General features: G+C 38.9%; 1 protein-coding gene and 1 pseudogene across 1 annotated transcript in view; one reads left to right on the top strand and one right to left on the bottom strand.

Annotated features, from left to right (window-relative positions):
• LOC140923519 (26S proteasome non-ATPase regulatory subunit 6-like) overlaps positions 1-9,853 on the bottom strand; it is a 15,947-nt pseudogene extending 6,094 nt beyond the window's left edge.
• LOC140922561 (uncharacterized) overlaps positions 1-11,912 on the top strand; it is a 48,488-nt gene extending 36,576 nt beyond the window's left edge. Inside the window, exons 12-13 of the mRNA XM_073372537.1 lie at positions 10,436-10,870; positions 11,813-11,912. Coding sequence (XP_073228638.1) covers positions 10,436-10,528 — 93 coding nt within the window. The 3' untranslated portion in view covers positions 10,529-10,870; positions 11,813-11,912. The remainder of the gene's footprint in view (positions 1-10,435; positions 10,871-11,812) is intronic.
• Positions 11,913-13,290: the final 1,378 nt, after the last annotated feature.

The raw sequence follows: 13,290 nt of genomic DNA, 5'->3' as shown, positions 1-13,290 counted from the left end.
AATGCATTAGCCATGTACTGCAATGTGAGACTGCGGTATGACTCCAACAGCCGGGTGTATAAGCGTGTATTCTCATCTCCCTGATATAGTATCTACAGTGTGGATAGAGCAAGTGATCTTGTTTGAGAAAATCTTCTACTTGTGCTGCAGAGAGAGAAAATACATCATCATCATTATTGATCTTTATCTGTACACCATAGGATTTGCCTGTAAGTATGCAAGCTATAGTGACACCAGCAAAATACTATTTGGCTGACTACAATTTAGGCGAGATTAAACACCAGGCAATCGTCACCAATCATATTATAAGTAGGGTGGTCTTGGGCTTTAGCAGCTTTACAGTGCTTTCGCTAGGGTCAATCACTTCGCTCACGTTGCTTTCACGCGCAGTACATGTAGCTTTAGCCTCCTTTGCTCCCAGCCCTTCCTTCGCTCTAGATGTTTTTTGATAAGTATCTAGGGTGGTGCCTGGTGGGTGCCACTCAAATGGTTGTCATGGTTACTGTCCTGGCTCGCTTGTGGTTCCCTTCAGGTTTACAAGGCACTTTCCCCATGGGTTTAATTTAATTTTTATAGAGGGAATTAAAAAAAAAGTAGAGCTTTCCTACCCAAGACTACAAAAAAATCAGCATAGTGGCAGTTGTATATGGATGTCAGGAATTGGTTTACAACTGGCAACTGATGAAGAACTTCTAGGATTTTAGCACCATTCACAACCTAAACATGAAAATATCTTTGTCATTTGCAAAGTAGAAAGTGGTTTTAATACCACAAGTCAACAACTAACTTTGATAAACTATTAAAATACGGCAGCACTAAAACACGGAATCCGGAATCCAGAAACGAAAATGGAAATGGAATACGGAATCAAATATCAATGATAGAAAATTAAAGAATTTTACACTGCCTAAGTTAGTACAATCCAAAGAGAATTTGTTTTAGTTTTCTTGGCAGTTCCCTTAAATATTTTCTTGTTATTGTGTCTGGATATAAGGTTTGCCGTAGTGTGGGTTATTGCACTGCAAGGCCGATGAAAGTAATTTTACGAGTTATCTTTATTCGCGAGTTTATGGGTTGAATAATACAGTTAAATATTAATTACCTTTGTAGCTAAATGTCAAGAATAGTAGTAGTTGGCCCCAGACCACGCCACGTGATTGTCCCCAAACTGAATACTCAACACATGACCCACACGTGACGTGACCACAGTTCTGGTGTTTTAGCAATAAGTTCAACTTTTTCGCCAAGCTGAATACTGATGGAATACTGGTGTACCGGTAATTGAGTTTACGTTGACGTCCATATTTTTGTTGAAGAGGCTTATTAAACATGGCACATTATTTTGATGTAATCAGTTGCGGAATCAAGCAAATGCATGCACAATTCTCTCTTCTCTTTGGCCTCCACAATTCCATGGTTCTTTTGAGCAAGTTGTAGTGATAAATAAAACTGAAAACTGTTGAAGACAACCTAGAAAAGACACTCAGGAAAAACTTGACGGCGACGCCTTTCAGTTATATAAACGATGCCTCTGTCGATTTAAACGAAGTCTGTCTCCATATAACTTACCTTTTTCTTAAGGAACTAGTTTTTGTCAGTGGCGTTTTTCTCCTCGCTTTGCTATCCTATGAGAATTTGCATTTATTGCCGGAAGTTGTATCAAAGGGGTGGCAAATAGTAAAATCCGAGACTCGCCGAGACGCCGAGACCCTAGTTAGAAATCCGAGTCCGAGGCTCTTTGGTAAAAAGTTTCGAGACTCAAAAAAAGTAAAAACAAACCATGCAAAAACGAGACTTCGAGACTTGTTAAAAACGCTTCCGAGATTTCGAGGTCCTGTTAAAATTTTCCGAGACCCACGTTTTTCGAGGTACCATTCGCCACCCCTTATCAAGAGTCTTTTCACCGGAATGGACTCCTCCAGTGATACAGCAGTCTCCTCTACTCCATTAATTTATTCATTTACAGTACTGTATGTCGTTTTTTTATCTGTTTAATTATTTATTGCTATTGCTGATATATTTTTTTTTCAAATCGATCGCTTGGAACCTTCTTTCACGGAATCCGTATACCGTTTCCATTTTCATTTCCGTGATTCGTTTCCGGATTCTGAATGCCGTGTTTTAGTGCTACCGATTAAAATACACATTTTTGTCAAAAACTGGTACAGATGAGAAACAACATTATCATTGTACATGTATCTGTTATTTGTACAGCAATGTAAGTTGCAATATGTTAAGTTCATTGTTGTTGCTAATAGTTCTTCTTTTTCTCTAAATAAAAGTAGCATAGCTACAGTTGTAGTACACACATTGAAGAGAGAGATCAGATCCTGTGTCAAGTGGTTGCTTACAAGAGGTTTAAAGGATTAATGAATGGAAAATTATTTAAACTGCCAGCCAAAAATGGGGTCACAGTTGCGTACAGGAATCAATTATTTACGAGAGGTTCCAACTGTAAGGTTTTGACTTGGAAATCTTTGGTGTTTTGGATAGGTGGTTGCTTTAAGAGACTGTATTATGATAATACTAGAAATGAAGATTAAATTTCATAACTTCAGAATTGAGTCTAAGTAAATATATTAAGATGCTGACTGTTAACCAACCTTTTGTCTTAGGTCAACCCTCTCTGGCGCAATCATACTTGCAAGTACGGTATACGTAACAAACGTCTTGTAACCATCTGCTCATATGATGTGAAAGTAGATATACTGTCTAGGAAGTTATCAGCAGCTGATTTGAAGTCGCGGATGGATAAAAAGTAGATTCCCTGGTACACTTTGAGCCTGTTACGGCGATCCCAGTCACCACCTTCCTCTATAAGGCTGATAGAAAACAAGTTACAGTATACAGTTTACCTAAATAATTATAACTATTTTTCAATCATTTTTAACAACTATTTTAGCTAATCCAAGATACTGGTACAAGTTAATATTAGTTAAAAGTGACAAATATGGTGATCTTATCATCTTGTAACTTATAATGTGCAAATAATAATTGCATAAACTATAATCTTATAATCATTTATATGTACTCAGGTTATGTAAAAAAATAAAGTAGTTGGCCGAGAGGGATTGGCGAAATAATTCCCAATCCTTACTTCCACACTGTAATTTTCAGGGAGTTATAATAACTCCCCTAGTGGGGCTAATTTAACTCCTTACAGTGGAGTTATTTTTCGTGGAGTTACTTTAACTCCAGACTGGGAGTAAAAAGAACTCTTTTTCAGGAGTAAAAATGACCCCAAATCCGGAGTTAAATTAGGAGTTAAAATAACCCCAAAAAAGGGGTTATCCTGTACCTAAAATTTTTACTCCATTTTTGGAGTTATAATAACTCCCTAAAATTACGGTGCACTTAATAATTAAATCCGTTTTTCTGGGTTTCAGTCCTCCCTCCTACTCTTTTATTAACGCCGCGGTTTCGAATACCTGTTACCTGATCAAACTGCAACGAAGAGTTGCACAGAAACCAATCCGATATGAGACGATCGACTTTCTAGATTGGTGCTGCTTCAATTGAAAGTGGCAAGATTGCTTGGATTTGCGATGAAATTCTAGTTTTGATAAATAAGGACAAAAGTTTCCTTTGCTGTTTCATAGGTACATCCCTGGATGGGGAAAATTGGTTTGAACACGTTTTTGTTTTACTGAGTCATTTGGCTGCCCAGATACCCGTGGCAAAGTTGTGAACCACTACCATGGTACTCTTTGAAAATATAATGGAATGAGTTTTTGGTGCTTTTATGCTTCTTGTGACGTTGTATGGCAAACAAGGTCAAATGGTTTTTATCAAGCTTCTGCTTGAAAGTTGGGTTTTCTTGCTTGAAAACCGATTTACCAAGTGGGGTGATGACAGAATCAGAAACTTGCCTTAAAATATGTAAAAAACGTCCTAGAATCGAAAATGTTTAGCGCCTCTGAGGTGGGAGTGGTTTGTTTATCAAATATTGACTATTCCAGTCCGAGGAGAAGTTGTTTTAAAATGGCTTAAGGCATCAAAGAGATCAGTAATCACAGTAAACATCTCGTTTTCCTCAGGTTTAATACAACATTACTTATCTGAAGGTAACATCAGAAACTAAACATTGTATCAAGCAACGTGTTGGGATCAAGTAGAAGCAGTTCAACAAGCCAACCTATAAGTCACCCCATGTAAGGTAATTTAAGGTAGTCTGGGATTCTGGATTCCACGTCACGGATTCCGGATTCCAGGTACTCGATTCCAGTCTTTGTCAGTAGAACTTGGACTCTGAATTCTAATTGCTAGTGGGAGTCCGGATTCTTTGAGCTGTACTCCAGACTCCAAAACCCAGGATTCCGGATTCCACAGGCAAATTTTTCCCAGATTCTGGATTCTGTTACATGGGGTGATATAAGGGATAAACCATTAGGAAAGTAGAGGGGCTGGGTGGGATGTTTGGTTGGGTCTATGAAAGTTTCCTCTCAATCCCTAAGGAAGTCTGTTTTTCCTCCTCGAACAGATTTTTTGATCATGGTGCGTGTGGAGATTTTTTTCTTATACTAATCCGTTTGCCGCTCCCCAACCTCCTATCCTTCTTTCTAATGGTGACATCCCTAAATTAAAGCAGCTCCTTTATAAATAATATAACTGAGGGATCGCTAAAAGTCAATGGCCTCGAGAAAAGCTCCCATTCGTTATGTTGCATCACCTCAAAAGACAATGTTGGTCAATGTTATCACCTCAAACATTCTTAACAAAGTACATGCTTGCCAAATATAGAACACGATGTCTCGCCCTTAACTTCCACAGTAAAAAGTGAAAGAGACCTTGTTACTTTCCCGGAAGTAAAGTTCTACAAAAAATTCATAACACCACCCTGTATTCGTTATTGAAATAACGTTGATACAATCCTGGAGTTGAAAATTTGGTTTCATCTGAAAAGTGTAGGATTAAAACAAAGCCATTTCTGTGCAGAAGAAATTATACAGCTGATGCAGCTGTGATGCTGTGTGAGGAAATCGTGAACGCAAAATCTTACCGTTTAGGAGAAATAAAAGGCAAACAGAATAAAAGGAGGACACCTATCTCAGCGTAAAGAAAACCAGCTGCGAATGCGTAGTTACATAAAACATGGAACGACCTAAAACCGCCTAAAACCACCTAAAACCATTTACAACCACCTAAAACCACCTAAAACCACCTCAAAAAGTTCAACAACCACCTACAACCATCTACAACCCTCTCAAAAACATCTACAACCACTCGCAAACAATCTAAAACCATCTAAAACAGGGTATAAATGTCTGAAATAGTTTCACACAAATGTATGTAGTCCCGCAGAATCCTTTAGTCTAGTGTGAACGTGTCTCACTTGTAGAGGCTGATTTTATACAGCTATTAACCCGTTTACAGTTGCAAGAATTAGAAAACATTATATAATGATATTTGATAATTCTTTTCAGCAAAATGAATCAAAACGTTCTTACCAGTAACGTCCCTTGGCGGGGAGGGAAGACCCGAATATGTGATCCAAATTTTTCGTTCCGTTTTAGCTCGTAAAGTTCCAGCTACTCTAGCCTGTGCCAAGCTCTCAGATAGTATACGTAGTGGGGACGTATTTACAACGAGCAAAGCGAAAATAAGAAGCGCGCATATCCCATCACTCCCAAGAAGAGGGCCGGGGTGAAAGTTGGGTTCCAAAACATAATAAAGGTATATAAAAATCCAGGTAAATTACTTTAAATACAATCATTCACTATTAAAATTTTTCAACCCATTTTTATTAATTTCGGCTCGTCAGGTCTGATCGAGCGTTTTATTTTTGTGAGAAGAGAGGGAAAAAGAGAATGCCTGATACCTATATAATTATGACAACTATATATCCCACATATAGCATTATCCACCAAACCCCCATCCCAGCCACTTCCTCACTTCTAGGTTAAAACCCTGTTCTGCAGGTCAAGTTGAAATCCAGAGTAGGATAGGCAAATCTTGAAGGCGGATCTAAATACCCTTCAATTTAGAAGATACTGAAAGTGTGAAATTGATTCTGAATCCTCTTACAGGTATGGAATTGAAACCTTTTCTCAATTGATTGTAGATGGAAATTTGATAAACAGTACAGTCAATATTGATGACCAACCGCAATAATTTTATGTGCACAGGGACCTTATGTTAGACACTGGGTAAGCACCATGCATTCATCTCTCAATAATTTATAATTCAGTGGTGGTTAAAAGGTTTTGTTGCTATTAATTGTATATTTTTTTTTTACAGGCGTACTCCTGGTATTTTCCCTTTGAGCTTGTGAAGAACATTTTGGACGGCATGAGCTTTGTGAAGTTAAATATGCTTCACTTGCATATATTGGACTGGTGTAGATTCAGTGTGCAGAGCAAACTGTGAGTATTCAAAGTACAGTCGAAGCTTTCATAAGCAACCAACCAAAATGGCAAGAACTCCCTGATTTCTAATTACCCTATTCCAGACTAAACTGTTTGAAAACCATTCCCTTCACAGCGGCACATGGTCATGTTGAATAGTTTATATCCTGTGTATTCCAGTACCCCCTGGTACCACTTGGTTGAGTAGGCATTTATGGGGAGGGATGAAATTCCAGCTCCCCTAAATGTTTGCATTATTTTGAAGTTAAATCCAGATGACATGACATTTGTTCTGGGTGGTGAGATGGCCATGTGGACTGATGATTACTGCTTTGTAGATCAGTTCTTTCTGTACAAGCGAGGAAAACCTGATGCATGGTGGATGTTTGGACCCGGGAGCGATTCACAGTTTACTGAGTCAGTGAGTGGAATTGTAAGTATCTCTGGTTGTAAATACAGTAAATTTTCTCTTATGAGCCTCCCCCCACCCCAACTGAAAAGCGCCCCCACTGAGTTACCGTCCCATTTCCCTGTAAAAAAAAAACAATACATCCGGTTATAAGCCCCCCTTCCCCCACGTATAGGTTCCCCTAGTTACAGGTCCATTTACCTGTAAAACAACAGCAAAACGATACATCTGGCCATGAATCCCCCTCCCTAGATATAAGCCCCCTCTCCCCCCACTTACAAGTTCCCCCAGTTACAGGCCAATTTACCTGTAAACAACAAAAGACATCCGGATATAAGCCCCCCCCCCACACACACACACACACACCCACACACACACACTTACCTCCCAAATCTTACCCCCTTTTTGCTTTAAAATCCCGAGTCCCGGCCTTCGAATAAGAGAAATCCCACATCCCAAAAAACCTATTAAAGACCCTCTGTATCAGGGCCTGATTCCAGGGGACAAGCTCGCCAGGTTTGCCACGCTGGTTCTCTTTAGCAAGTTCAATTAACTATATTCCAGAATAATGATACATGGAACTAACTCTTCAAATCTCTTGTTTTAGTTTTCATTAGATGGTATTAAATCCAGAAATCTGGTGGAGACTTAATTCCGTGCACACTGGAAACAGCAATGTGCATCGTTTTCTGTTCATTTTGACAACAATGGGTGACCAAATTAGTTGAGATGGTTTGTTCCAAAGGGCCTTTCTATGGCGTTTTACTGCCTGGAACTTATATGTGGGGGGACACTCCGATATATGAATATATATATCTACCTGGAGTTTTGAAAACCGGGTTGCCTGAAATCTTAAGTCAAGTCCAGCACATTGCAGGCAATCTTTCAAAACTTAATTTGCTTAAAGCCCTGATACTTTTAGTGTAAAAATAACAATCTCGCTCTTCAGGACTAACCACCCTCACCTCTTAACCATGGGCTTCAAATAACTTCCTGGAAGTGACAGAAATCAGTGCAAATTCCAGAAAACTTGCACGAGGGGGGCAACAGTCCGTCCCGTAGGGACGGGCTGTTGCCCCCGTTGGCCCAGATAATATTTTTTGAGGGGGGCTTCCGTCAAACTAAGTGTCATGTTGTTGCACAGATATGGGGCTATCATGTGGTATGCATTTGGGGTAGCCTGGTTAAATTCCAGGGGGGTGGGGTTGTTGTAAAGACTATGCTTTGTGCTAGAGTGCAGATTCGCTGGGTTTTTGTACCTGGGCTTACCCCTGTCTTTCAAAGCTCAATGTCTCCCTCAAATTAAGGGGGGGTTGTGTCTGGCTGGGTGTCATGTTGTTGCACAGATACAGGGCTATCATGTGGTATGCATTTGGGGTAGCCTGATTAAATTCCAGGGGGGTAGGGTTGTTGTAAAGACTATGCTTTGTGCTAGAGGGAGGATTCGCTGAGTTTTTGTACCGGGGCTACCCCTGTCTTTCAAAGGTCAATGTCTCACTCAAATTAAGGCGGGGTTGTGTCTGGCTGGGTGCTATATTGTTGCACAGACAAGGGGCTATCGTCTGGTATGCATTTGGGGTAGCCTGGTTAAATTCCAGGGGAGTGGGGTTGTTGTAAAGTTTGATGTGTTTTTGCACTCTTATGCAGTTTGTTTGTGCTGTTTGCATGCAAGCAATGACCCACTCTGTTGATAATGTTCCTAGTCAGCAAGCAGTTGAACTGCTGGTTTTAGGACTTGGTATTGTTGAGCAGTGTTGGCTTAGATTGTTTTTGGGAGACCAGCTTCAATTAAAAATGGGGTGAACTGGGGAATTGGCTTTGCAATCGGTGACACCGACACTAAAAATTGCTTCTTAAAATGCCTTATTTTCCAGATTAATGAGGAAAACTTCACTTTTGTTACTTTCAAGACAGATGATTCTATCAAATGGAAGCTCATGTATTCAATAATTTCTTTTTGAGGTGAGATTTTACTTTTCAAGTAACAAGGGCCATCAAATTAACAATCAGTGCGAGAGACTGACATTTTTTAGTAGCCCGGTTTTCAAAAAACCAGGTATATATATAATATATATGAAATTTCAGATTTGGCCCAGTGCCATTGTTGGAGCTGGTTCATTTTGGAATTATCAGTCAGAACTAACTCCTGATAGCAAAGAGTTCGCGATGATGATGGATACTCAACACAAGGTGAGTCGTTATGCTAGATTTATCGAGCAACTTATAATTGTCCTGACCTGATTGGTCAAATGTATTGTCTACTACTGGTAAAAAAATGTAACATAAGCTTTATTACCAATTAAATAAAAGTTAACTTAATTTACAATATAATATATTAATACAAAAAAAGGTAACATTTACTCAGAATAACTAAAAAACTAATCGAGCTGAGTAAAGCTAAATAATGTTCTGGCATAGGAGGTAGGTTGGCACTAAAGCTAGAACAAACAAGGAATTAGTACATAGATAAAAGGAAAAAAATGAAAAAGAAAAAAAAAAAAGACTCACGAACAGTAAGACTGTAAGATGTTTAAACAAAGTCATGTTATAACATGACTTTGTTTTTAAAGGATTTAAAGGGGAGGTGTTTAATACTTTCATCAAGGTTATTCCAAACTTTTACAAGATGGATGACAAGATGGCCGTCAGTTTGGATTCTAAGATTTCATCCAAAATGGATCTCAACATCGCCTCCATTTTAGTTTTTTCTTGCTCCATCTTAGCAGTTTACATTCTGGTACAGTAGGTAAATAAGAGACAACGAAAAAGCACGAAAAAAGTTAACTATAAAAGTAAAATTAACGGAGCTGAGAAAAGCACGCCATGCTCGCATGACAACCGCTGACCAAAAAAGGTAAGGTCACAGAGCCAAAAATGGTAAGGTCACAGAGCCAAGTTAAAAGAAATTGAGCGAACTTTCTGCACACCCTTCAACCGCCAGAGGGCGCCCGTGTGTAACCACGTCCCTTTTACCACTCATGACGTCATCAGTTTAACGGTCATTGTCCAACCTCGTTTCCAGTGTTCTCTCTCTTGCTCCGAGAGACAATCTTTCTTTCTTGAAGCAAGAGAGAGAAGTCATGGGAACAAGGATGGTCATTGTCAACTTTGACACTTAACTTGTGCAGGGGAACAAGATCTTTGCAAAACCATACCCAAACAAGCACCGTTCAGTGAAACACATAAACGAGAAAATGGGCAACAAATAATGTAACTTTAACTAGAAAATATTCCAATGAAACTCTTGTTTCACAAGCCCACTGAAATGCCTTGAAATGCACTTCTTGAACTTCGGGGATTTTGCGAAAACCTCTTCCTGCTAAAAATAAAGCACTGTTAATGCCCAGGGACAGAAAAAAAGACTTGGCAAAAGCGAATAAATGAAGGAGGAAAAAAAATTGACTGCGCATTCCCTAACTTCGAAAGCGTAATTTGGGTTTTTGGCATCAAGATCGAGTAAATTACAAAGCAAACAAAGCGTACCGATTGAATGATAAAACAACTAGTGCGCTTGGTTTGAAAAAAAAAAAAATAATGGTTTCTTATTGTCTCACAGATCAATTATTTGCTACGTCCGCCCTTGGCATAGACCAATAATTGATTTGTTCGTAAATGATCGTAACTGACGAAACACAACTTTTCTCTCCCTCCTCTAATAATTGTTAATTGTTTGTTCTTGCAGAGAATGGTGCAGCGTGGCATCCTTACTTGTCCTTCCGGGTGTAAATGTGACGTCCTCACTAGATGTGGTCAAAAGTATCCACAGCCCTATTGACTAATTCTTAGAATAAGTTAGCTTAGGAAGAGTGATTTTATGTGGCAAATCCTATTTATCTTACCGAGACCTCCACACACTGAAAGGTTTAGAGCTTAAAATTTGGCTTAAGTTCAAAAGTTTTGCGACAAAACACTTGTTAGAATTGTTCTTGATGTGCTCTTTCGTGTGTTCAGGTTTTCTAAAGCGTCTTAAAATGCCCTGCCCTGACATCTTCATTCATAACATTTTGAATTTTCTACGCCATCTTGGCACTGAGACGTACGGAACGTTGCCGTGGCAATTTTGTAATTTCACAAGTGAAATTATAAATTAACGCTGAAATTTCGTGCCAAAATTAAGGTGATATCTTAGTAAAAGAACCTAACATAGATTGCAGATGAAACTTGGTACAGTGATGTAACAAGTCAAGAAGATGATAAAAAAGTAATAAAAAGTGGGGGTCACTGTGCTCGTTTTGACGTCACAATGCTGACAAATACGGCTGTTTTGGACCCTTTGACAAAAACCGCGCGCAGCCCAAAACTAGACAAAAAGGAGAGATTTTTTCGATGATGCATGTGGTATCGCACAGAATTTGACTTTAATGTATTTTTTATCCACTTACGTACCAGAAAAATGCCTTTTAATGCCCTTGTTTTTACTTTACGCTCCAAAGTAGAATTAAATTGGACACGCACTATTCGACCCGTGATAGCTCAATCCGTACAATTTAGTAAAATTGCCAAAAAACTGAACATAGATTTGTGCCAATTTTTTTCTCATCGAAAGGAAGAACTGTCCTTATTAAAATCATGAAATAAAAAATGGGGGTCACCATACTCGTTTTTGTGGTAGAGCTGCAGAAAGGGCGCACCAAATGCATTTTCTCTGATTTTTGAGAGAGGACTGGGGCGAGTTTCAAAATAGAATGTATGTGAAAGGGGAAAAAGTATTAAAAAATCCGTTTTTACAGAATTTATATCGAGATATCACATTTAGGACAGAATGTGATAAAGAAAGCGTTTAAATGAAAATCAAAGTGAGTAAGCACAAGTTAAACATCCACTATCGAGGTTCTCCGTGAGGAAGTCGAACTCAGCAACACGCGTACTGCTTACATTATGCACATTCCCAACACATTGAGTCTCACCTCGGCAAGAAACAACCGCAAGCAAAAATTCCAATTGCGTTTCTCTTCAGTCAACTTCATTTTAATAATGTTACTTCACATGCTCTTTTTGGCGGCCATCTTGTTATGCGCAGGAAGAGATGTGCAGTGCAAAACCAGGGAATCACCTTAAGGAGTAATCTATCACCCATGACGTGTTATCACCCTTGACGGTGTTGCCCCTCCCCGCAACCGGGTTGTCATGGTTACCTCCCGTGCTGCCTTGCGGCTCCCTTCTTTTGACCAGGCTACTTCCTCACAATCATTTCTACTGGCGAGGGGGTTAATCAAGGATTAGCTTAGCTACGTCATGTTTTCTGCCTCTGGAATTTTTTTGCTAAATTTTTCAAGTTTTTCTTTCCCATTCATGCTTATATCCTCAGCCATCCTTAATTTATTATAGTGACTAATAACTCTGTGCATGAATTTTTTTGTTTTCCTTGCAAGTCCGTTCGCAAGATATCTTTTTCAAAAAATAAATTTATATACTTACAAATAAAATTATTATACATTGTACTTACTGCGTGCCTTCTCATTGGCTAAGAGCCTACTGTTTATTTTGAAAATAAGCGCAACTACAGATTAGTTAATTATCTGCTAGCATATCTCGGTAAATGTTATCAGCCTCAGCTTTCGGCTTGGCTGGTAACGCCTAGACCTTGATTATTCTGGATATCACAAAATCTCATTCAATAGGTGTTCAATATAGGCACTGGTTAACATTTTATTGACCATGTTTGGAAATATGATTAAAATTTGTAGTATTGCATGCTTCACGATTGACCAGGTGTGTACTTAAACTTGACATTGCCCATGCCTAGAGAGGAAAATCTATAAATGTTTACAATCGCACCATTCACTATTTATGTGTTTTTGGGATGAGAGAAGATTAGAGATTGGAGAGAAGATTGAGGCGCGCGGGGATAAATAAATAACGACTGGGTACGAGTCTGGAGTAGTTGGCCGAGAGGGATTGGCGAATTAATTCCCAATCCTCACTTCCGCTTAATATTTACTTCCGTTTTTCTGGGTTTCACTCCTCCGTCCTACTCTTTTAACGCCACGGTTCGAATACCCGTTACCCGGTTTTGATGAATATACACAAAAGTTTCATTTGCTGTTTCAAAGGTACATCCCTTGATGTCGAAAATTGGTTTGAACACGTTTTTGTTTTACTGAGTCATTTGGCTGCCCAGAGACCCGTGGCAAAGTTGTGGGTCACTACCATGGTACTCTTTGAAAATATAATGGAATGAGTTTTTGGTGTCTTTATGCTTCTTATGACGTTGTATGGCGAAACGAGGTCAAATGGTTTTCATCAAACTTCTGCTTAAAAGCTGGGTTTTCTTGCTTGAAAATCGATTTACCTAGCAGGATAAATTGATGACAGAATCAGAAACTTGCCTTAAAATATGTGAAAAACGTCCTAGAATCGAAAATGTTTAGCACCAGTTTGTTAATCAAATATTGACTATTCCAATTCAAGGAGAAGTTGTTTTAAAATGGTTTAAGGCATCGAAGAGATCAACAATCACAGGGAACATCTCGTTTTCTTCAGGTTTAATACAACATTACTTATCTTAAGGTAATATCAGAAACTAAACATTGTATC

This window comes from Porites lutea, chromosome 13 (genome assembly GCF_958299795.1).
Source record: "Porites lutea chromosome 13, jaPorLute2.1, whole genome shotgun sequence".
Lineage (NCBI taxonomy): Eukaryota > Metazoa > Cnidaria > Anthozoa > Scleractinia > Poritidae > Porites > Porites lutea.
The sequence above is the reverse complement of the archived record's forward strand: the minus strand, read 5'-3'. Positions and strand labels throughout refer to the sequence as shown.